This window comes from Danio rerio, chromosome 8 (assembly GCF_052040795.2).
Source record: "Danio rerio strain M-AB ecotype USA chromosome 8, GRCz13ab, whole genome shotgun sequence".
NCBI classification, from domain to species: domain Eukaryota; kingdom Metazoa; phylum Chordata; class Actinopteri; order Cypriniformes; family Danionidae; genus Danio; species Danio rerio.
The window spans coordinates 952,296-975,106 of record NC_141028.1 but is presented as its reverse complement, the minus strand read 5'-3'; the positions used below and the strand labels follow the sequence as shown (position 1 = coordinate 975,106).

Sequence of the window (22,811 nt, the reverse complement as noted above, 5' to 3'; positions counted from 1 at the left end):
CCGCCTGCAGTTATGGCTAGCGGCGTTAGCATGTAGCGTGTTTGCTTTAAAGGAAACAGAACAAGACGAAAATATGTTCGTAAACATGATGAAATATGACACAGGAGGTGAAGGTGAGTGGAAGAGCAGGTGACAGGTGAAGTGAGTGATCGATGTAGTAATTAGCTGGTTTAATAATGGACTGTCTGTCAGAGACTTTTATTAACAAACAAACAAGCAAGCACCAGCGAGTGATTTCAGCTCCTCGGCAGGTTTATTTAATTCAGAGACGTTGAGATAACTTCAATTTCACATTGTAGTGCACATTAGCATGTCTTGTAAGTATAAATAATATAAGTTTTGTGTTGTTTGTTGTCGGTTAAAAGCAAAACATCTGCAAAACAAACAGCATTGTTTATATTTTGATTCTTATTCACTTGCATAACTTTATCTGTATATAAATGATTGTTATTTTGTCTAGATAAATGTTTTGTCTATATTGTATGGATGCTGTTTAGCTAGTTGTGTATGTAACTCCATCAATTTAGCACTAAACTTGGTCAAATTAATGTTTAATGGTTAAATTTGAGTGAAGACGTGAAATGTTATTGCTAAGACAGCTCTTTTCTATGTGAATATCTAGTAAGGGGTCATTCATAGTTGTAATGTAAATCTGAATTTTCAGCATCATTGTTTATTAAATATTTATTTGCTTTTAAATGAGTAGATTTAGTTGTTTTATATACAGTGCAGATCATTCATTTTAATTTTCTTTGTATAGCGCTTTTTACATTAATTATTGTTTAAAAGCAGCTTTACAAAAGATAAACATTACAATCAAATTAAGTAAAAGTTGCAATGAAATACAACTTATTATTTACAGACATCATTACCCTACAATTTTGTAGCATATAGATAATAATAATAATAAACTTTATTTGTATAGCACTTTTCCAACATACATGCAACTCAAAGTGCCTCACAAACAACAACAAAAGCATTAAAATAGACCACAAAAACTTATCACATATACTGAAATAAAAGCATTCATGTACATAAAATGTAAGTATATATCCACATGATCACACACACAATAGTCCTTACATATGCAGGCACACACCATACATTACATACATAAACCTACAACAAAATAGATAAAATGCATACACCTAACAAACTTGTTTAATCATACACAATTTTAAAAAGATGTGTCTTAACACGCTTTTTAAAAACATGAATACTTGGGGATTCTTTCACTTCAAGGGGGAGACAGTTCCAAATTTTTGGAGCATAATGGCTAAAAGAAGTGCCGCCAGATCGCATCAGGTTTACAGGATACAATTCTGAATGTCCAGCACTAGAAGAGCGTAGTAAACGGTTTGGATTATATTTTGTTAAACAGACGGAAATGTAGGAAGGTGTCATATTGTGTAGTGCTTTAAAAACTAATAAAAGAATCTTAAAATCTATCCTTTGGTGCACAGACAACCAGTGTAATTCTATTAATACTGGTGTAATGTGCTCTCGTTTCTTTAATTTCATTAAAACTCTGGCTGCTGCATTTTGTATCAAGTGCAACTTCATTGTAGAACCCTTAGGTAGACCAGTATAGATAGCATTGCAATAATCAAGCCGAGAGAAAATAAAAGCATGAATTAATTTCTTGGCATCAAAAGATAGAAAAGAACGAATTTTGGCAACATTTCTTAAATGATAAAACCATGTTTTTGTAACTTGATTAATATGAGATTTAAAATTAAGATCGCAATCGAAAATAACACCCAGGTTCTTTAATTCTTTTTTTGATTGTAAACCTAAAGAACACAGTTCTGCTTCAATCCTCTCTCGCTCAGGTTTTTTGCCCACAATTAGAATTTCTGTTTTATCTTTATTCAGCTTTAAAAAATTTGCAGTCATCCATTGCACAATATTGGACATGCAGTTGGACAAATTTTCCAATGCAGCAGTGTCTCTTGGCTCAACAGAAATATATAATTGTATGCCATCAGCATAAAGATGATAATTCATGCCATATTTCTGAATTATACTACCTAAAGGAAGTATATATAATAAAAATAGACTTGGGCCTAGGATAGATCCCTGAGGAACACCATATAATATATTGTGTTCTTGCGATGTATATTCATCTATATTTACTAAGAATGTCCTTTCTGTGACGTATGTATTGAACCAATTTAAAACTATCCCAGAGAGACCTACAAGATGTACAATGTTTTTAATTGGTTACTTCAAAATAGTATTCAGAGGTGATTCAAAGTATGAACACGTATAATTAAAGAGGATTCTGCATGTTTTAAAAGCAAGGGCAAGAACTAATGTAAAAAAAATGGGTATATGTCTGTCAGGGTAAATCTATGGAATAAATGTTATAACAGATCTTTTTTTTTTTGCACTTTGCAAATTTAAGAAAATGTACAACTATAAGATTATAAATAATTATGTGACTTAGTATTGTTACTCAGTATTTTTACAATGATTATGTGATAATAAAAGTAATTTGATTTGGTTTGTTTTGTTATATTCAGAATATTGAAGTATTTGTTGGACTTTTGTAATTTCTGTGATCATGCATGTTTGTAATTATGTCTGTGCATTTTGGGATTTGTTTAATCCATTTGTTTTTTTTATTTTGTACCAAATTAAGTTCAAACTAGTGTTGTTTATTAGTTAATAATTGTGGGTATAATAGGAAAGGCTTTGGCCTACGCCTTTTCCAGTTAATATAGTTATACATTTAATTAGTTTAATTATTCTTTAGCTATGAGAACCAAAATAAAAATAACTTAATTTAATTACATTTCTGCACAAAAAAATGCTTTTCTTGCTTAAAGTTTTTGTCTTGTTTCTAGTCCAAATATATACAATTTTTCTGGAGAAGTTGAAAATAAGTCAAAAAGGAAGTGAGTTTTTTCTAAAAACAAGCATATGATCTGCAGTGCGGTAAGAAACATCTTATTTTAAAACAAAATCAAATGTTATTTTACTTTAAGATTAATTTTAAAGATTTTTTTTATGTAAAACACATATAAAAACTCAGCTTTGCAACACAGAAATAAATCACACTTGACTTTACTATATATTCACATGGAAATCAGCTTTTTCTTTTCAAAGTCTTTTACTTTATTAAAAGGAAAAAAAAAGTTTTTACTGTTTTTGATCAAACAAATGCAGCCCTTTATAAAATGTGAATGTATTTATTTATTTTTATTTTGTGTTTGTCTGTCTGTGTGTGTGTGTTGTCAGGATGTACGTGTATGTTTCCGTCCGCTGTTGGAGGCCAGTGATGTGCTGTTGATCACACACAGAGTCCTGCAGGAGTTTCCCAGCAGAATCCTCCCTGAGTTCCGGCCCTGGTTCCCTTCTGCATATGACACACATCCACCAATCAGACCCCAGAGACCCGCACCGCTGATCCTGCCGGAGGAGCCGCTGCGTCAGGACCAAACGCAGAGCCGATCCAGAGCTGAGGGACAGAGATTCCAACGGTCATGGTGTGCCATACAAGGTAATTACAGTCTATATTATTCATTATAGTTTTCAAATGTTATTAAAGACTCAATCTCTTTCCTGATTTTTGCATTTTTCAAACACAGATTTAAACGCAGCGGTTGGAAGGATTAATAACCATATGCAAATCAGCATCTTTTATAATCGACGTTGTGTGGGTGTTGAGATCCCGATCTTTTAATGATTAATCGTGCAGCTTACACTACACAACAAGTAAAGACAGAAACACCTTTAACAACCTGAGAAACCCACCACATCACAAATAACCCACCACAACTTCTTCTGTCATCATTAAATCTTACTGAGGGCCGGTGTCCTGGAGAGTTTAGCTCCAACCTTAATCAAGCACACCCGAACCAGCTAATCAAGTACTAAAAAACTTCCTAGCAGGTGTTTTGAAGCAAGTTGAAGCTAAACTCAGCAGGACACTGGCACTCCAGGACCGGGTTTGGACACCCCTGGCCTAAATGCTTTCCTACATGTGATATGAATGACACGAGAGTGGCGATCTCTGTGATCATTACACGTTTAGGATTAATCTACATGTAAAGAAAAAAGTATTAATCCGGGGGTCTCATGTGTTTTGAACCATAGATTTTGATCCGCATGAATCATGGGTCACCCATGATCCGTTACACCCCTAGTGTGTGAGAATGCTTCTGTCAGTCTATGGCAGGGGTCTCAAACTGGATTCCTGGAGGGCCGCAGCTCTGCACAGTTTTGCCCCAACCCTAATCAAACACACCTGATCCAATTAATCAAGGTGTTCAGGACTACTAGACACTATTAAGCAGGTGAGAGTCGGAGGTGGTTGGAACTAAACTATGTAGAGCTGCGGCCCTCCAGGAATTGAGTTTGAGACCATTGGTCTATGTCGCTCCTGTCGCTGTTCATCTAAAACTCCACATCTATAATCCTCTTAGTCTATGCTGACATCATCTTCAGCAGCTCAAACACTAATGGCTAATGGACAAACGGCTGCTTCTCACTCAGGTCTGCTGTTTATGCTAATAAGATGGAGAGATGGGCACTAGTGGGCGGGGCTTTCCCCCTCTGATGACACGTACAAAGGGAGAATGTCAATCAAAGAGTTTCTGCATCATGTCTGATAATAGAAAATGCAATTCATTCATGTTGAGCATTAGAGGCTGGAGATATTCACACACTGCTGACACACACACTACTAGGTTTAAACCCTGCATAAATGTGATTTTTGCATAATAAATAATATAAAGTGGGACTATACATGAACTAATGCACTCTTAAAGCATGATGATTTTAGTTTTGGTCTCTTATAATAACTGTGACGTTCTCACAGACAGAAATGCTCCGCTGGAAACCACACACTCTTTTTCACGGCTCTTCCGGATGACCATCGAGAAACACAAACTGCATCTGCGTCAGAGGGTGCGCTGGGTGCTGAGTGAGAGGAACTGTGCTGAACTGGAGGAGCTCTGGATGGGCATTAACCGAGCCGTCAGACACTCCCGAATGCCCACCTGCAACGCAAACTTCCAGAGGGCCCTGGCGCAGATATGGCTGTACTGCGACGTGCTGTACTGCGAATACATCGGCAACTTCTTGAAGCAGGAGTTCCAGCTATCAGGCCAGATCACTTTATCTGTTCATAAAGTGGGAGACATCATTCAGTTATAAGTTATATTTTTAATTCAGACTAGTTAAACACTGTAAAAATGGTGTTCTTCTTGAGGCCCGAGGTGTCATTTACATGCATTTTTTTATTTCTCTTTGATATTTGGGCTTATTGCAACCTAATTAGAATTAAAATCTAAGTGTCGTCTTTTGGTATGATGTACTTTTAGAGAAAAATTATGTCCATTTATGTGGACTTGTGGTCTAAATTTACATAAAACACTTTTTCCTGACAGTTTTTTTAGTGCATATATAACATAGACATTTTTTTTAACTTGTTTTGATTATCAGAGAGGACAAACTCATTTTTTTCCCCGTTTTGGACAGATAAAATAGTGTTTGGGACTTTTCATATGCTGCAAAACAGTTGCAGGATGACACTGTATGTCTGTAACAGATTATAAAACATTCAAAGTGTTTTAAACAGCCACTTAAAGGGCCACGAAACCCTCTTGTTTCAGCAGGGTGTTTTCACACCTCTACTTTGGAAAAAGTCAGAAAAGTGGGCGTGTCCAGCTCTGTTTAGGGGGGAGTGTCGGAGGAACTAAAATGAGTGGGTGTGGGAGTGTCTATTTGGGCACGCGCGAGTTTCAGAGTCAAAACACACACAAACACACGGGAGAAAGTGACTGTTTACATGGACATCTGTAGTAGAATTATTTGCCAAATGATTAAATGATGGACTTTAACTGCAGTTTGGCTCTTTCATTCAGGGAATTCATTCATGTCCCTCGCCACAAACGAGATATTTGGTTCGAGGAACTGCTCTAAGAGATATTTGGTTCGAGGAGCTGCTCTAAGCGTGTATTTTCATGCAATGTTTGATACCGCACGCCGAATGAGAGAAAAAAACCTCAGCATTTCCCGGAAACTTAGATGCACTCGACAGGTAGTGTCAGAAAGCCGCGTGTGTTATTCCGGTCACTAAATGCAGTGAAAATCCTACACGAGGTTAAAGTTTGGTTGTGGTGCTAACATGTTTACACTCGGTGCAATAGTTAACTTAGTTCGATACGAACAAACTGAATAAACAAAGAGCACTGGTCGCTCACTTACCAAATCTGTAGAGACAGAACAATCACCAGCAACTAGAGCCGCGTCTTTATTAAGAGGAGACGAGCAGCGAATCCGGATCTCAGCGTTTGCAGATGAGAACAGCTCTCAGGTAAACAATAATCCTCCTTAGACACGTAAGTTATTGTTGTCGAGCGTCGCGTACACTGTTAATCCACACGTGATCCAGCTGAGCTCTCACAGAGAGAAAATGAAAACAACTTCACTGCAGCAAACTATAAAAGCAACACTTCACGCTTGTTTTGCCAACACAACGTGGTGTCTCTGTCGTCTAAACACTGTGACAGTAATGAATATTAATGAAGTTGCACAATAGAGCGCGCTGATTGGTTTGAACCGAGCCTTACTCATGCATTAATGCATCACACTGTAAGATGTAATAAGACACACTCTGGCACAGACGTCCAGTCTGCACGCTGGAATACACGCTATTATCTCATGACCGTGACGCAGCTTCAAAAATTCGTTTCAAACCGGAAGTACGAACTTGCTTGAAATAACGCAAAAACAACCAATTTACACTTTTTAGTGAAATATAGGTGTCCTAATAGTGTTTTTAGCAGTGTGGGACACATATCACTGTCAACAGCTCAACACATGTGTTTTGGTGTTTCGTGACTCTTTAAGAGCTCAAATGTGCTGTCCACATATGTGGACACTCAAGAGGTTAAGGATGAAGTGAAAATGATTTCTTTATATGTAACATTCTTGCTTGGAAATATTCAGTGATTTCTTAAGTAATATCCAGTGATGGCAGCTGAATTGGCAATCACAAAGCTCTTGCTCATAGTCTTTCTTTACTTAATTGTATCTGCAATTTCATGAAGCAGGAGTTCCAGATTTCAGGCCAGACTTTGTTTAAAAACTGGGAGACATCATTAAATTTTATATCAGAGATGTCATGATACTGGAATTCAGTACCAATCGATACAGACATTTTAAAAACATCCATTTCCCCCGAACATTTCAGAGCACGTTCTTAAACAGTACTGATTTGCTATTGTGTTCACGTGCTCAACAGAAATGACTGTGATTTGCTGTGAAGGTCATCAGTTCACCAAACTCCCCGCTGTTTACTGAGTGTAAACACAGATACAGGGACATTGGAGCGTTATAAAGCCGCAGTTGATCAGATCCCTTCTATGTCAGCTTATAGACAAACCAGCTGATCGACGTGACTTTGAAATGCTTCAGCGCCCCTGTATCTGTGTTACACTCAGTAAACAGCGGTGAGTTTGGTGAACTGATGACCTTCACAGCCAATCACAGTCATTTCTGTTGAGCACGTGAACACAATGGCAAATCAGCGCTGTTTAAGAACGTGCTCAAATGTGAGCGAGAAACGGACGTTTGTAAAATTTCAGTATTGATTGGTACCGAATTGCAGTATTGTATTGTTTTTAATACAGGCTTGTTAAACATTGCAAAATGCTTTTCTTACTTGGATCATTTTTTTATTTTTCATATTTTATGGTGGAAATGTTTAGTGGTGTTGAAGGGCAGATGATGTGTTCGAATAGAAGAACTAAACCAAAAACCACCCAGCTAGATGTTGTAAATGAGCTGTTATTTAATGTGAGACACTTTATACTGGTGTGGTGAAGTGAAGTATGCTGTGTTTTTGACATGCTTAACAGATTGAATGTATTCCTGGAAAAACCTCATGTGAAATAAATTCCTTATATTTTTTAGCTGTGTTATCAGTTCAGTATTTTATTATTTGTTTGTCTTGTTTTAGTACAAACATCTGTTAATCAAAGTAGAAAATATGAATTAAAGTCAGAAATTAAGTCTTGTGTTCTGAGAATTAAGTAAGTTTGAAACAAGAACAGATATCTGCTATTGAGGGGATTTTTTTAAACAATTATTTAACATTCTGACTTGATTAAATATTTTCAGAATGCAAGACTTGCATGTAATCTCTTAAGTCAATTTTACTTAATTGTTTTGTTGGGAAATTATGAATTGTTGCTCACTTTCAACACCAAAAAGGATGTTGTTTTGTTTTAATGTGGTTTAATGTTTTCAGTATAAAGCAGATCCTCTACTGGACTCAAGCATGTTCATTCACATGAATTGTGCATTTTATAAATAACATATAAAAGCATCTGCTGAACACCGAAATGTGTAAACTGTGCTTAATATGATGAACACATGAGCGTTAAATCTCCTGTATGATGATCAATAATCTGATAAATTTTTTGACCGATTGATTGATTGTTTGATTGATTAATTCATTGATTTATGGATGGTTTGATTGATTGATTGATTGGTTGATTGTTTGATTAAATGATGGATGAGTTCATTGATGGATTGATTTATGGATAGATTATTGAATTGATTGATTGATTGATTGATTGATTGACGGTTTGTTTGTTGCATGGGTGGATTGATTCTTATTGTATGTGCGTGTGTGTGTGTCTTTGTTTAGGGATGCATGATATATGTGCATATCAGTGGCCATACTGACATCAGCCAATAAATGCCATTTTTAATATTATCCTTATCAATATGAAAGGTTAACCATAGAAAATAATAGCTGACTATTTCACAAACTTTTTTTTAAGGTCATAAACAGTTTTGAAGGTGAGGTTTTAATATAAAATCAGTCGTTCACTGTATTAGTTTGGCTTTTGTTTTAGCAAACATGCCGAAAAATGACATTATATTATACATTTTTGGCTGATATATCTGCCGGACACCCCTAGATTTGAGTGTGATGTTGGTAATATTTTTGATCCTGAAATTGATTTCTAACTTGTTTAACTTTATGATAATCTGTTGATGAGTTTAATATTTTCTGCAGGTTTTTGACTTTTTTTCCAGTCCAAAATTTCTTAAATCATTGAATTTTCCGGTACTAAATATTGTTTTGTTAATGTTTAATAATTAGTCAAAATTATGTGGGTTTTTCCTGTAAACAAGCTATTTATTTAGGCAATGGGTAAGCAAAATAATATCGTTTTTAGTGTTAAAGCACACTTAATATTCATTCATTCATTTTCTTTTCGGCTTAGTCCCTTTATTAATTTGGGGTCGCCACAGTGGAATGAACCACCAACTTATCCAGCTTTTTTTACACAGCGGATGCCCTTTCAGCTGCAACCCATCTCTGGGAAACATCCGCATCTCTTTGCACTGTGAAGGAAACGCCAACTAACAGCCGAGGCTCGAACCAACAACCTTCTTGCTGTGTGGCGACAGCACTACCTACTGCGCCACCGCGTCGCCTACTCTTAATAATATTTCTGAAAACAAAATCTTTTGCTTGTCTTGAAAACAGCAATATTGTTAGCTGTTTGGACTAGAAACAAGACCAAAACTCTAAATGAGAAACTCTTTTTGTCATTTTTTGCTGGTGTTTTTCTGCTAGAGGTTGCAGCTTTTCTGTGGCGCGTGTTCATATCTGCTTCATCAGCAGTCTCGCAGAAAATGATGAAATTGATAATGTCCACATTATTATTTTATTTTTCGCTTCACCCAAACACAGCTGTTTAACTCAACTCTGATCTTCTTGATGCACATGTAAGTAAAAGAGTTTTACATCCGTATTATAGGAGAAAAAAATATGCATATATGAATATACGAGAGCCACGTGCGTATAAAGAAGGAGTGAAAGGAAGTACTTTTTCTATTTTCTGCTAAATCACTCTGATCTTGTCAGGTTCTTCTAAACCTCCAGATTGAGAAACAAGAGAAAAACCACAGCACTTTCTCAGCCCTGTGTGTGTGAGAGAGAAAGAGTTCAGCGTTACTTCTGTTAAAATATTTTGTGTGTGTGTGTGTGTGTGTGTGTGTGTGTGTGTGTGTGTGTGTGTGTGTGTGTGTGTGTGTGTGTGTGTGTGTGTGTGTGTGTGTGTGTGTGTGTGTGTGTGTGTGTGGTTTAATGCACAGGTCTGCTGATGTTCTACATGTGGAGTGTGTGTTTTAATGCTTCAGATGAAGATGAACCGCAGCAGGTGTGTGTGTGTGTGCACGCTGCTCTGCTTTCTCTGCCTCTCTCGTAAGTATTAATGCTGTTTCCTCTGTGTTTCTAATATCTGGACACAGTTGTGCGGTTTTAATTCGTATGTGTTTATATGTCAAAAATAGCTGAAAAGAAGACATTGTGCCGGTCAGAATTATTGATTTGTCTTTATTGTTAAAAATGATTAGGCTATTGGTTAAAGTTCATGTTCCATTAAGATATTTTGTACGTTTATAACTGTAAATATATTAAAATCTAATGTTTGATTATTAATATGCATCACTAAGACCTTCATTTAGACACATTTAAAGGTGATTTTCTTTATATTTATATTTTTAGCCAGATTTTCTAACAGTTGTTTTTCATACAAATATTGTCCATCCTAACAAATTATTCCTCAATAAACGCTTATTTATTCAGCTTTTATATAATATAAATCTCAATTGATGAAATTAGACCCTTATGAATGGTTTTGTGATTGCTAAATATGAAGTTTAATAAAAGAAATGCAATGTACTGATACACAGTTGAAGTCAGAATTATTAGCAACCCTTTGATTTCTTTTTTTCTGTTTTTTAAATATTTCCTAAATGATGTTTAACAGAGCAAGGAAATGTTCACAGTATGTCTGATAATATTTGTTCTTCTGGTGAAAGTGTTGTTTTATTTAGACAAGAATAAAAGCAGTTTTTAATAGTTTTGAAGTCATTTTAAGGTCAATATTATTCGCCCCCTTCAGCAATATTAGTGTTGGATTGTCTCCAGAACAAACCACTGTTATACAATGACTTGCCTAATTAAACTAGTTAAGCCTGTGAATGTCACTTTAAGCTGAATACTAGTGTCTTGAAGAATATCTAGTCTAATATTATTTACTGTTATCATGACAAAGAGAAAATAAATCGGTTATTAGAGATGAGTTATTAACACTATTATGATTAGAAATGTGTTAAAAAAAATCTTTGGGGTAGGGCTAATAATTCTGACTTCAACTGTACATGTGCATGTAAAAAATTAACTCAGAACTTAAATAATTTAGAATGAATTTAATTGATGATAAATAATTGTTTTATAATTAATTTTAAATAATGAATTAAATGTTATTTCTTTAATATATTAAATTAATATAATATGTTTTATTAAATAATTAAATGTTTTTAAAAATCAGAAAAATCAGCGAATATATTAAACTTTTTCTAAAAATAAATGCTTAAAGCATAAATAAATGTAAGACCTTATTTAATAGACATTAATGTGTTAATCATTAATTAATCATTTGTATTAAATATCTAAATGTTCCTAAAACAAGATGCATTTACTGGAAAAGCAAAATGAGTAGAGGTATTATATTTAAGTGACATTTTTATTATGTTATTATTTTTCTTCTGATTGTGCTTTAAATCTAAAAATATAATTAATAAAATTAAAAAATAAACTTAATTCAAACATAGTTTTCAAACCCCTTTGCATTTTAAAATTTAATTTAGAAAATGTTCAAAAATGTCCTTAATAATTTTTTTATTAAAAGAGTCACAAATTAATTAATGACATAAAATAATATGCAGAAATTTGACTACAACAAATGCATTCATTTTCTTTTTCGGCTTAGTCCCTTTATTAATTTGGGGTTACCACAGCGGAATGAACCACCAACTTATCCAGCATATGTTTTACGCAGCGGATGCCCTTCCAGCCGCAACCCATCACTAAGAAGCACCTACACACTCATTCCCAGACACACATACACTACGGCCAATTTTAACATACTCAGTTCACCTGCACCACATCTTCAGACTTGTGGGGGAAACCAAAGCACCCGGAGGAACACAGGGGGAGAACATGCAAACTCCACACAGAAACTCCTACTGACCCAGTCGAGGCTTGAATCAGCAACCTTGCTGTGAGGCGAATGTGCTACCCACTGCGCCACCGTGTCACCCAAAAAAGCAATATACGAAATATTATTTATGTTGCAAACATTTTTTAATATAGAAAGTAAAAAAAACTATAATATTAAATTACTTTTGTATTAATGATGTACATTAATATATATTTGAAAAGGTTTGTGTTTGGATGGATTATTGCTACAACAAGAATAATGTAGAACACAGGTGTCAAACTCAGTTCCAAAAGGGCCGCAGCTCTGCACAGTTTAGTTCCAACCCTAATTAAACACACCTGATCAAACTCATTGAGTCCTTCAGGCTTGTTTGAAAACTACAGGTAAGTGTGTTGGAGCAGGGTTGGAACTAAACTGTGCAGGGCTTCGGCCCTCCAGGAATTGAGTTTGACACCCCTGATATAGAGCTTAATTAAATGGAAAATTTAATTGTATAAATAAGAAATTAAAATAAGATATATTTACTGGAGAAGCAAAACAAGTTGAATTTTTTTCAAATAAAATGTGCATAAAACTACTGTGAATATGGCAGAGCTCAGAAAAATAAGCTTCATTCAAAGAAGATAAAGAAATAATTTTAATCATTATTTATAATAATTTTTATTTGCATTTAAATCTTAATTTTGTAATATTTTTAATTTTTGTAACATTTATAAATGACATGGTCATACAAAAAAAAAAAAAACTACAAATAGCAAAAAAAGAAAAGAAGAAATGCATCTAAAACCAAATGGGTATTTTGCTAAACAGAATGTGTTGCAAACATTTTCCACAATAGAAAGTAAAAAAAAAAAAACAATAATATTAAAGTACTGTTGTACTAATGATACAATAATATATAATAATAATTAGAGTAATGTTTAGATATTTGTACTGGAAATCAACACAAAGACTGAGGAAGAAGATTGCATTTGAAGCGCATTGATGATTATCATCTGTGTTTGATTTAATCGAGTCCTTATTTCCTCTAGATTTAGTCCTTTGGTTTCCTTTGAACCGAGACATAAAATGAGATTAAATGATTGTCAATCTTCAACACTTTGGTGCACGGATCAAATGCGCTTGGTCTCATTTTGAAGAAGACGGATGTCAGATTGTAGCTGAAAAGAAAAAGTTCAAACTAAAGTTATGTTACTCTTAATGAAAATATTAAAAGAGTAAATGTACATTTTAATGCTACATAAATTGTGTATTTTACAAAACCCATTTAAGCCCAAATCAGAAAAACTGAATATCTGAACAAATTATATTCAAAATTTGAAGAAGATATCTCAAAATAAACAAGCTTTTAGTAAGATTTAGTTTGGCCGCAGTACCAGACATGACCACCAGGTGACATTCAGTTTACAGAGCATACAGTATAAAGGAGTCCACCGTTTATGTCTTATGTTTTCAGAAATATGAATAATATTTTTTTATACTTTTCACAGCATTTATAATGCAGACATCAAATTCTAAAGTAGTATTGGCAATTTGGTGATATTTGATTGAGTTTAGTTTCTAAAAACTGGATTGCTGTAGCAAAGTAATGCTTTTCGACTCTGAGTGCTCTTGTTGCAAATGAATAATTAACTGCTGCTCAGTCACACCTATCAAAAATCAGCCACCAGATATAGAAGCTGTTCAAGCCTTCAAATGATATATACTGTAGTTAGTCATGATTGCTTTGTTTAAATTATACTATTATGGTTTAAATATGTAACTATAAATGGTTGTAGGATGACAGTAAATAGATTTTAATCTCCTACATAACAAAAACAGCGGTACGATATGCGTTTAGAAGACTTTAACCTTTCCAATGATATAGTTTGTCATGATTAGATTCTGATTTAATTGCAATATAGTGACGTAAACATGGGGCAGCACGGTGGTGCAATGGGTAGAACAATCACCTCACAGCAAGATGGCCGCTGGTTTGAGCCTCGACCGGATCAGTTGGCATTTCTGCATGTTCTCCCCGTGTTGGCGTGGGTTTCCCAAAAACATGTGGTGCAGGTGAATTGGGTAAGCTAAATTGTCCGTAGTGTATGAGAATGAGTGCCAGTGTGCGTGTGAATGAGTGTGTATGGATGTTTCCCAGGCAAAGGTTGCAGCTGGAAGGGCATATGCTGTTTAAAACAAATGCTGGATAAGTTGGCGGTTCATTCCGCTGTGGCGACCCCTGATTAATAAAGAGACTCAGCTGAAAAGAAAATGAAGTAAATGTAAAAGCAGGTTGATTGTAATAAATGCACACTGCAATAAATATGTCCATTTCTGTCTCTAAAAAGACATTCTAGTCATTATTCAGAATGTTTCTTCTGTCACTGTGTGAAATTAATCGGTTTTATAATATTTGCAGGTGCATTGAAGGGAAATGTGAAGCAGGTTTTCAGCATTCAAGGTAAATTCTCTTGTTTGAGTGAAATATGTGAAGAATAATTGACAACAGGCTGTTGAATGTGAACCTTGGTCTGTTTATTTATCTATTTATTTGACATGGACATCACAATTACACTGGACAAACAAATGCATTAGTTTAAGAACTATAATGTTGTGTATTTGTATTTATTATATCTCCATTTTGTCAATTTTTTCAAGCCTTCTGTTGACAGATGTTGAAAATTAGCAAGTTTGCTTAAACACTTAAACCAGTGGTTCTCAAACTTTTTTCATCAAGTACCACCTTAGAAAAAAATTGTCTCTCCAAGTACCACCAAAATGAGCAGTATTGAAATACAGTAGCGTAGTAGGCCCAGTAAAGCAGCTACAACTCAGCACAGTTAAAAAACCTGGCAGATTACCTCAGAAATATAGCCTATATATAATATATGGCATATTATATACATAATTTAAAAAAAAAAATTTAATCATTTGTAGCATGTACATGAGATATTTCATTCCTCCGTGTACCACTAGAAGAAAGCCCGCGTACCACTAGTGGTACACGTACCACAGTTTGAGAACCACTGACTTAAACTAATTGAATTGAATTTATTGAGTGGGATAGCCCCTTGAGATGAATCATCTCATTTTCCAGGGGGTTCCTAAAAGTTCACAAATCAAACAGAGTACAACACATCATAAAGTACATACACTTGACAAGACAAACAAACAAACAAGCAGCACACTCCACCTGAAACACTTCCCATAACCCGAAGCCTAAATAAGCAACAACATATAATCAAAAGTACAAACTATTTGATATGCAAATAAATAATAAACATTTAATTTAATTTGGAGCCAAATTTAATAACATTCACAAGTTGTTTCCAGAAGAGAAAATAAATTAGCCCTAAAAAGACGAAGTGATTTATTTGATCTAAAAAGGGAAGGGAGATTGTTCCAGTCGAATGCATCTGGTTGTCCAGTGTAATTGTGATGTCCATGTCAAATACATAAACAAACAGTCCATGGTTTTATACTGAGAGTACATTAACGGATGCTTTTAAAATATCTCTCCAGGAAGAATGTTTAATTATGTATCGTATATCAAGATGAAAAATCATATTTCATGTTTTTAAAGGACATAATTTACAGCAATGGTCTCAAACTCAATTCCTGGAGGGCCGCAGCTCTGCATAGTTTAGCTCCAACCTGCTTAATATTGTCTAGTAGTCTTGAACAGCTTGATCAGTTGATCAGCTGTGTTTGATTAGGGTTGGAGCAAAACTGCAGAGCTGTGGCCCTCCAGGAATCCAGTTTGAGACCTGTGCTTTACATCAACAGTCCATTAGTTTACCACATATAACAAATAATGAACAGTACATTAAGTATTTATCCATGTTTCTTAACATTAGTGAATGAAAAAGTAAAGTCCTTCATTTTGTGATCTCAGTATATTAGCTGATGTTAGCAAGCCTGAATTTGTATGTTAATAATTTATCAGTAAATGTTGAATAAATGATGTGGTGTTCATTGTTTAATTTTATTAATGAAACACATTCAGCTTTAGTCTAAAGTCTGAGCATTTTAAATGATGATAGTTATTTTTTGTACACTCTCTTATTGATTTGTTAAGATGTTGCTTATGCAAGATGTTTTTATCTATGTTGATCTTGCCATGTAATCGAAAAAAGATGCTGATGTTGCAATAAACAACCAAACACTAAAATAACGCCCACACTGTAAAAACAAATAAAAGTTTTCTGTATTTTTGTGATTCATGATTTTATTTTTACCCATTTCTTTCTGCTTCTGAGTTGCAGTTTCATTATTTAGTGTTTATTTGTGGTGGTGAGTTGCATTATGGGATGTTGATCTCTGCTCTGTCCACTTCTGATGTTGAATATTCAACTCTACACTTTACTAAAGTGGCTTTAATTGACATTTTAGTGGTTTGAAATCATATAAGAGATCATATCTAGAGGATTAAGTGTGTAAAATAACAGAAAAAGGAGTCTGTAGTGTAATATACAACACCAGCACACACAATAAAGCGCTGCACAGCATTACACATGTGCAGAACACACACTTTTACAGGTTAAAAGTCATTGGAAGAAGGATCAAGATCCCTTAATGCAATTCAGAAGCAGAAATAAATGCGGAAGAATAATAACATGGATCACAAAATGATGTTTTCTACATTGTATGTTAATTATTAACCTTCACTTTTCTGATTTTGGTTGTACGGCAATAATGTGCACCTTTAGTAAAGCTGCTTTAAAACAATACTTATTGTGAAAAGTGCTGTACAAATAAAGCTGAATTGAATTTTCCAGAGCTGACGGTGACCGGTGCAGACATGATGCATTGTGAGAAACAGCCGAAAGTGTGTGTGACGTCCGACACCGACTGCCTGCATTCACCAGCAGATCTTCATTCAGCTCCGGGTATGATTGAACATGACTTAACATCCTGAGTTTACAGAGTAATTACTGTGATTAGGTTACTGTTACACTATAAAAAGTCAAGTAACAGACTACTGTTCATTTTCAGGTGCAGTTGAAGTCAGAATTATTAGTCCTGAATATTTTTATTTATAAGTTCTGTTTCCTTCCACACATTTCTAAACATAATAGTGTTAATAACTCATCTCTACTAGGGATGTAACGGTATCAGAATTTCACGGTACGGTAATACCTCGGTATGAATGGCACGGTACGGTATTTATTGAATCATTTACAGAAAAAACAAAACTAATGAAAATACTCGAAAAAAGTGCCAAAAGTGTTTATTTACCTTAGCACAGAACATATCAATGACATACAAATTAGCCATCTATCTGTAAGCTTCGAAACAGGAACTTCAACTTTTCAATTTTAATAACAAAAAACTATTAAACCATATAAAAAAATATAATAAATATTCAATATTATATATTGAAATATTCAATTATAATATAATAAAGTTTCAATTTAGTATTGTTGAAAACTCATCGCATTCAACATTTAATCACTCACTCACTCAGATAGAGATGGGTTTTAAAGAAAATGATCATATAACTATAATCTGGTCAAAGCTGGGATCTGGGCATGTCCCCTGCAACAGAAATAAACCCTCTCATTTGGGACTGAGGTTTCTGGGACAGAGAAATATGATTTAGCCAAGGTTGACAGCAGTGGGTAACGTTGTGCATTGTCTTTCCCCCACTTGAGAGGACAAGCCATGAGTGAGATAGAGGTCTCTTTGCGGTACAAGTCAATGTCTGTATCAATCTAACAAGTGTGCTGTGTTCTGCAGTCCCCATGACTGTTTTTAGTCGTATTCCCCGACTTATATTTCACCACAGTCTGGCAGTGCCTGCATACTGTTTTTGTCTTTGTCTGTCACCTTTTCTCCTTTTTCATATCTTTTAAAAAAAGAAACCGAAATGCTTCCACACATCCGATTTAAAACCCGCTTTAGGTTCGATCATTTCCAGCTCTTTTTCTTCCCCGCTACTAGCAGCACACTCCATTTCCACATAACTGGATCTGTTGTGACAAAAGACCGCAAAGGATGATGGCCACGCCTGGGCTGATGGGAATTGTAGTTCCCGCTACCTCCCGTTCACTTCATTCGCCAAAGCAAACTTTTCTCAGAAATATAGTTTTATTGAGTCATGTGGCTACGGTAATATTAAAAAAAATTACGATTGCGGTATGACGGTGTTTACAATATTGTTTCATCCCTAATCTCTACTGATTTCATTTCTCTTCACCATGATGACAGTAAATAATATTAGACTAGATATTCTTCAAGACACTAGTGTTCAGTTTAAAGTGACATGTAAAGGCTTCACTAGGGTAATTAGGGTAAGGTTAGGATAATTAGGCAAGTCATTGTATAACAGTGGTTTATTCGGGAGACAATCTAACACTAATATTGCTGAAGGGGCGAATAATATTGACCTTAAAATGGCTTTAAAACTATTAAAAACTGCTTTTATTCTAGCCGAAATAAAACAAATCAGACTTTCTCCAGAAGAACAAATATTAGAGGAAATTAGGGATGCAACAATACAGTTAGCCCACGGTTCAATACATGCCTTGGTTTTTCAAAAAGGTTTTTGGTTCCGTTCTCATGGCTTGTCAGGTGTGTTTTTTTTTTTATTATTCTATAGGCAAAAGGAACAGTAAGAGGTGAAAAAAAACAAACTCATTTTGTTTTACTTAAAAGCACAGAAAAGTGCACTAGTTTCTAGTGTATTGGAATAAAAAAAAAACTAACACTGAAATCTCACAGCTGCTGTAGCCCATGTACAAACTGGGGAACACATAAAATCCTGCACTTTGAAAATAAACACACATGTGAAGTTAATACAGATAAACTCAAATCAACATATTTGTACTTCAGTAACATAAATAACCCATCTTGATTATCTCGGTGCTGAAATAAATGCCAGACTGTAGTCTGTAATGTGGATCCAGTGCTTTTATAAGATGACAAAAGCCCACATCTCCAATCACCCTAAACGGCTTCAGCAATAATCACCCGCACTGCCTTTGATATTTTTATGCGTCTCTCGGAGCCAGTTCGGTATGTTTGTTGACAGATTCAGCGAGGGATTGTTGCTATTTGGAGGACTGTATTACCTTCTCTGCTGTCCTGCCTTCAGACAGTGATATTGCTGGGTGATGGCGCTGCAGATGTGCAGTCATGGTTATGCGTGTAAAACAATGCTTGTACAGTTATTTTTTGTTCACCGTTTTTTCTTTTATTGGCATTATACTTACCGCCTCCCTTCTCCGGCGCTTCCTTGTACTGTTGCCTCAGCCTCACGTCACCGCCGCTCGCCATGTTAAAGTGTGGAGTGATGGTCAAGCGCCCCCTAACTTTAGAGCATAGTGATGGATATTTACTCGCGGGGAGGAGTTTCCTCATCTCAGCTCATGGATTTAGAGGCACACACAGTTAATTCAGGGAGATATAAAACACATATAAATTATTTAAACGCAAAACCCACAAACCGCAATTCACAAGCGCATACTGAACCGTGAATGTCGTACCGTACAGTTCAATATTATATGGAGAACCGTGGCATCCCGGAAATACTGTGAACAATTCCTGAATCTGTTCATATTTGAAAAAGAAAAACTAAGTAATCTGCTAATCACTTTATTTTGATGGTGCATTTGAGTATTAGTACACTGTCATAGATACTGCTGCTAAACAGACATTTAGATGACTATAAGAAACTTTGCAAGTACATGTCAGCTTACACTAACCCCAACCTAACAGTCTACTGAAAATCTAATGAGGATTAGTTGCCATGTAGATGCAATGTAACTTAAACTCAACACACAGACCATCAAACTAAAGCCTAATCTGCCAATTTAGTATATGAAATAATATTATTTTTAACCAATAACAAGATTATTTTGCTTGCGTTGTAGGTTATTTTGCTTGTTTTAAAGAAAGACTGGTTTAATTTTGACTCATTTCTATATTCTTTTGTAATATTTAGATATTTGTACTATAAACACGACTAAAACTCTTATTAAACTCTCAGTAAGTAGCAGTCTGTTTGTGAATGTTGTCTGTTTAAGCTGAATGAAGCATTAAACTCTAAACTCTCTCTATCTTCCCCCAGAGAACTTCCTGAACACCACTTGTCACTTCCTGTTCCAGGAGAGCTCACTGACCTGCAGATGGACACAGATTAGATACAGCAGATCTGAGATCAGCAGCAGCTTCATTTTCAGCCAGTAAACACACACATATATGCACACACACAGCTCTTCCTCAGTGACATGTCTGTATCTGCAGCTTGTGAACGTGTGGTGTGTTTTATTAGGCAAGGCAAGGCAAGGCAAGTTTATTTATATAGCACATTTCATACACAGTGGCAATTCAAAGTGCTTTACATAAACAGGAATAAAAAAGACAAGTTTAGGAACATAAAATGCAGACAATAAAAATTATTAAAAACAGATAAAAACAAATTAAAATGAGTTAAAATAGGTTATAAAAGAATGAAAAAGACAACGAAAAACATAATAGTGCGATCTGTCGGACGCAGCACAGTGCTCATTCAGTAAAGGCACAGCTAAACAGATGTGTTTTCAGTCTTGATTTGAATGTGCCTAATGTTGGAGCACATCTGATCATTTCTGGAAGCTGATTCCAGCAGTGAGGAGCATAGTGGCTGAAGGCAGATTCACCCTGCTTAGACTGAACTCTTGGAACTTCTAGTTTATATGATCCTAATGATCTGAGTGATCTGTTAGGTTTGTATTGAGTGAGCATATCTGTGATGTATTTAGGTCCTAGGCCATTTAGTGATTTATAGACCAGTAATAATACTTTAAAATCTATTCTGAAAGTAACTGGCAGCCAGTGTAAAGACCTGAGGACAGGTGTGATGTGCTCTGATTTCCTGCTTCTGGTCAGAATTCTGGCTGCAGCATTCTGGATGAGCTGCAACTGTCTGACTGTCTTTTTAGGAAGACCAGTGAGGAGTCCATTACAGTAATCCACCCTGCTGCTGATAAAAGCATGAACAAGTTTCTCTAAGTCTTCACTGGAAACAAAGCATCTGATTCTTGCTATGTTTTTGAGATGATAGTATGCTGATTTACTGACTGCTTTGACATGACTGTTGAAACTCAGATCTGACTCCAGAGTCACACCAAGATTCTTGACCTTATTTTTTGTCGTTTGACCTTTAGAGCCTAGGTACGCATTTACCTTGAGAACCTCATCTCTGTTTCCAAACACAATCATTTCAGTTTTCTCTTTGTTTAACTGAAGAAAATTTTGGCACATCCAATTTTTAATTTCATCAATGCATTGGCAGAGGGTGTCAATGGGGCTGTAGTCATTAGGCAGTAAGGCTAGGTAGATCTGAGTGTCATCAGCAGAGCTGTGGTAGGAGATTTGGTTCTTTCTCATTATTTGGCTCAGAGGGAGCATGTAAAGGTTGAACAGGAGAGGTGCCAGAATCGAGCCTTGTGGGACTCCACATGTCATGGGTGTCCACCTCGACCTATGGTCACCTATACTGACATGATAACCTCTACCTTCAAGGTAAGATCTGAACCATTTAAGGACTGTCCCAGACAGCCCAACCCAGTTTTCCAGCCTATCCAGAAGTATGCTGTGATCGACAGTGTCAAATGCAGCACTGAGATTCAACAATACCAGCACTGTTATTTTACCTGAATCTGTGTTTAGACGTATATCATTGATTATCTTTATAAGAGCGCTCTCTGTACTGTGATGTGCTCTGAAACCAGATTGAAAATTGTCTAAACACCCCCTGAAGTTTAAGAACTTGTTAACCTGGTTAAAAACAACTTTTTCAATGATTTTGCCAATGAAAGGGAGATTTGAGACTGGCCTGTAATTGCTCAATAGGGTGTTATCCAGGTTGCTCTTCTTCAAGAGGGGTTTAACAACTGCAGTTTTAAGTGAGGTTGGAAAAATCCCTGAGAGAAGTGAATCATTTACCACTTTTAGGAGATCCATTTCTAAACAGGTAAACACTGTTTTGAAGAATGATGTGGGGAGCGTGTCAAGACTGCAGGTTGATGTTTTCATAGCTTGCACAATCTCTTCTAAGATTTTGCTGTTAATTGCCATGAAATCAGACATAATGTCTGATTTCTTAAGTTGTGGTTGAGCTTGTTTGATATCGACACAACTTGGCTGATTGGATGAGCTGATTGCCTTTCTGATATTATTGATCTTATCAGTGAAGAAATGAGCAAACTCATTACATTTGCTTTCAGAGAGGAGCTCACTTGGAATCTGACTGGGGGGGTTTGTGAGCCTCTCTACTGTTGCAAAGAGTGTACGAGCATTATTTAAGTTGCTGTTTATAAGGTTTGAAAAGAAAGTCTGTCTAGCAGTTTTTAGTTCCACATTAAAAGCATGAAGACTGTCTTTATAGATATTATAATGGACTACTAGTTTCGTCTTTCTCCACATACGCTCAGCTTTCCTGCATTGTCTTTTCTTCATTTGGACTGCTCTTGAGTTTCTCCAAGGGACTCTCTCTTTGCCAGTTCTCTTCCTAACTTTAACAGGAGCGATGTGATTTATTACATTTTCAATTTTAGAATTAAACAAATCAAGGAGAGAATCAACAGAGTCTGCAGATATACTTGGTGCTAGCGATATGGCCTTCATAAACTGCTCACTAGTGTTCTCATTTATGCATCTCTTTTTGACAGAGACAGATCTGTCTTTAATAGCTGGAGTGATCAATATATCAAAAAAGATACAGAAATGATCAGATAGTGCCACATCCTTAACAACAGTTGATGAAATGTGTAAACCCTTAGTTATAAGTAGATCAAGAGTGTG

General features: G+C 35.5%; 3 protein-coding genes across 5 annotated transcripts in view; 2 read left to right on the top strand and 1 right to left on the bottom strand.

Moving 5' to 3' along the window:
• The window catches only part of lrrc2 (leucine rich repeat containing 2), a 59,043-nt gene extending 52,180 nt beyond the window's left edge, over positions 1–6,863 (bottom strand). The window contains exon 1 of one of the 2 annotated variants that reach the window (XM_087264163.1): positions 5,592–6,863. The gene's annotated coding sequence lies outside the window, so the exon portion shown is untranslated. The remainder of the gene's footprint in view (positions 1–5,591) is intronic. The other variant, XM_087264165.1, reaches the window with a different exon arrangement.
• shld3 (shieldin complex subunit 3) lies at positions 7–8,358 on the top strand. Of its 2 annotated transcripts, XR_015497026.1 has the most exons (4): positions 7–113; positions 3,244–3,505; positions 4,826–7,305; positions 7,429–8,358. XR_015497026.1 is itself a non-coding variant. In NM_001006084.1 (3 exon segments), coding segments are annotated over 3 exon segments (618 nt in total). In that variant the 5' UTR covers positions 9–95; the 3' UTR covers positions 5,164–5,607.
• A 960-nt stretch (positions 8,359–9,318) lies between these two features.
• The window catches only part of LOC103911612 (interleukin-6 receptor subunit beta), a 36,255-nt gene continuing 22,762 nt past the window's right edge, over positions 9,319–22,811 (top strand). The window contains exons 1-5 of the mRNA XM_087264110.1: positions 9,319–9,759; positions 10,129–10,237; positions 14,443–14,484; positions 16,802–16,912; positions 20,095–20,209. Of these exons, the coding sequence (XP_087120236.1) occupies positions 10,165–10,237; positions 14,443–14,484; positions 16,802–16,912; positions 20,095–20,209 (341 nt within the window). The 5' untranslated portion in view covers positions 9,319–9,759; positions 10,129–10,164. The remainder of the gene's footprint in view (positions 9,760–10,128; positions 10,238–14,442; positions 14,485–16,801; positions 16,913–20,094; positions 20,210–22,811) is intronic.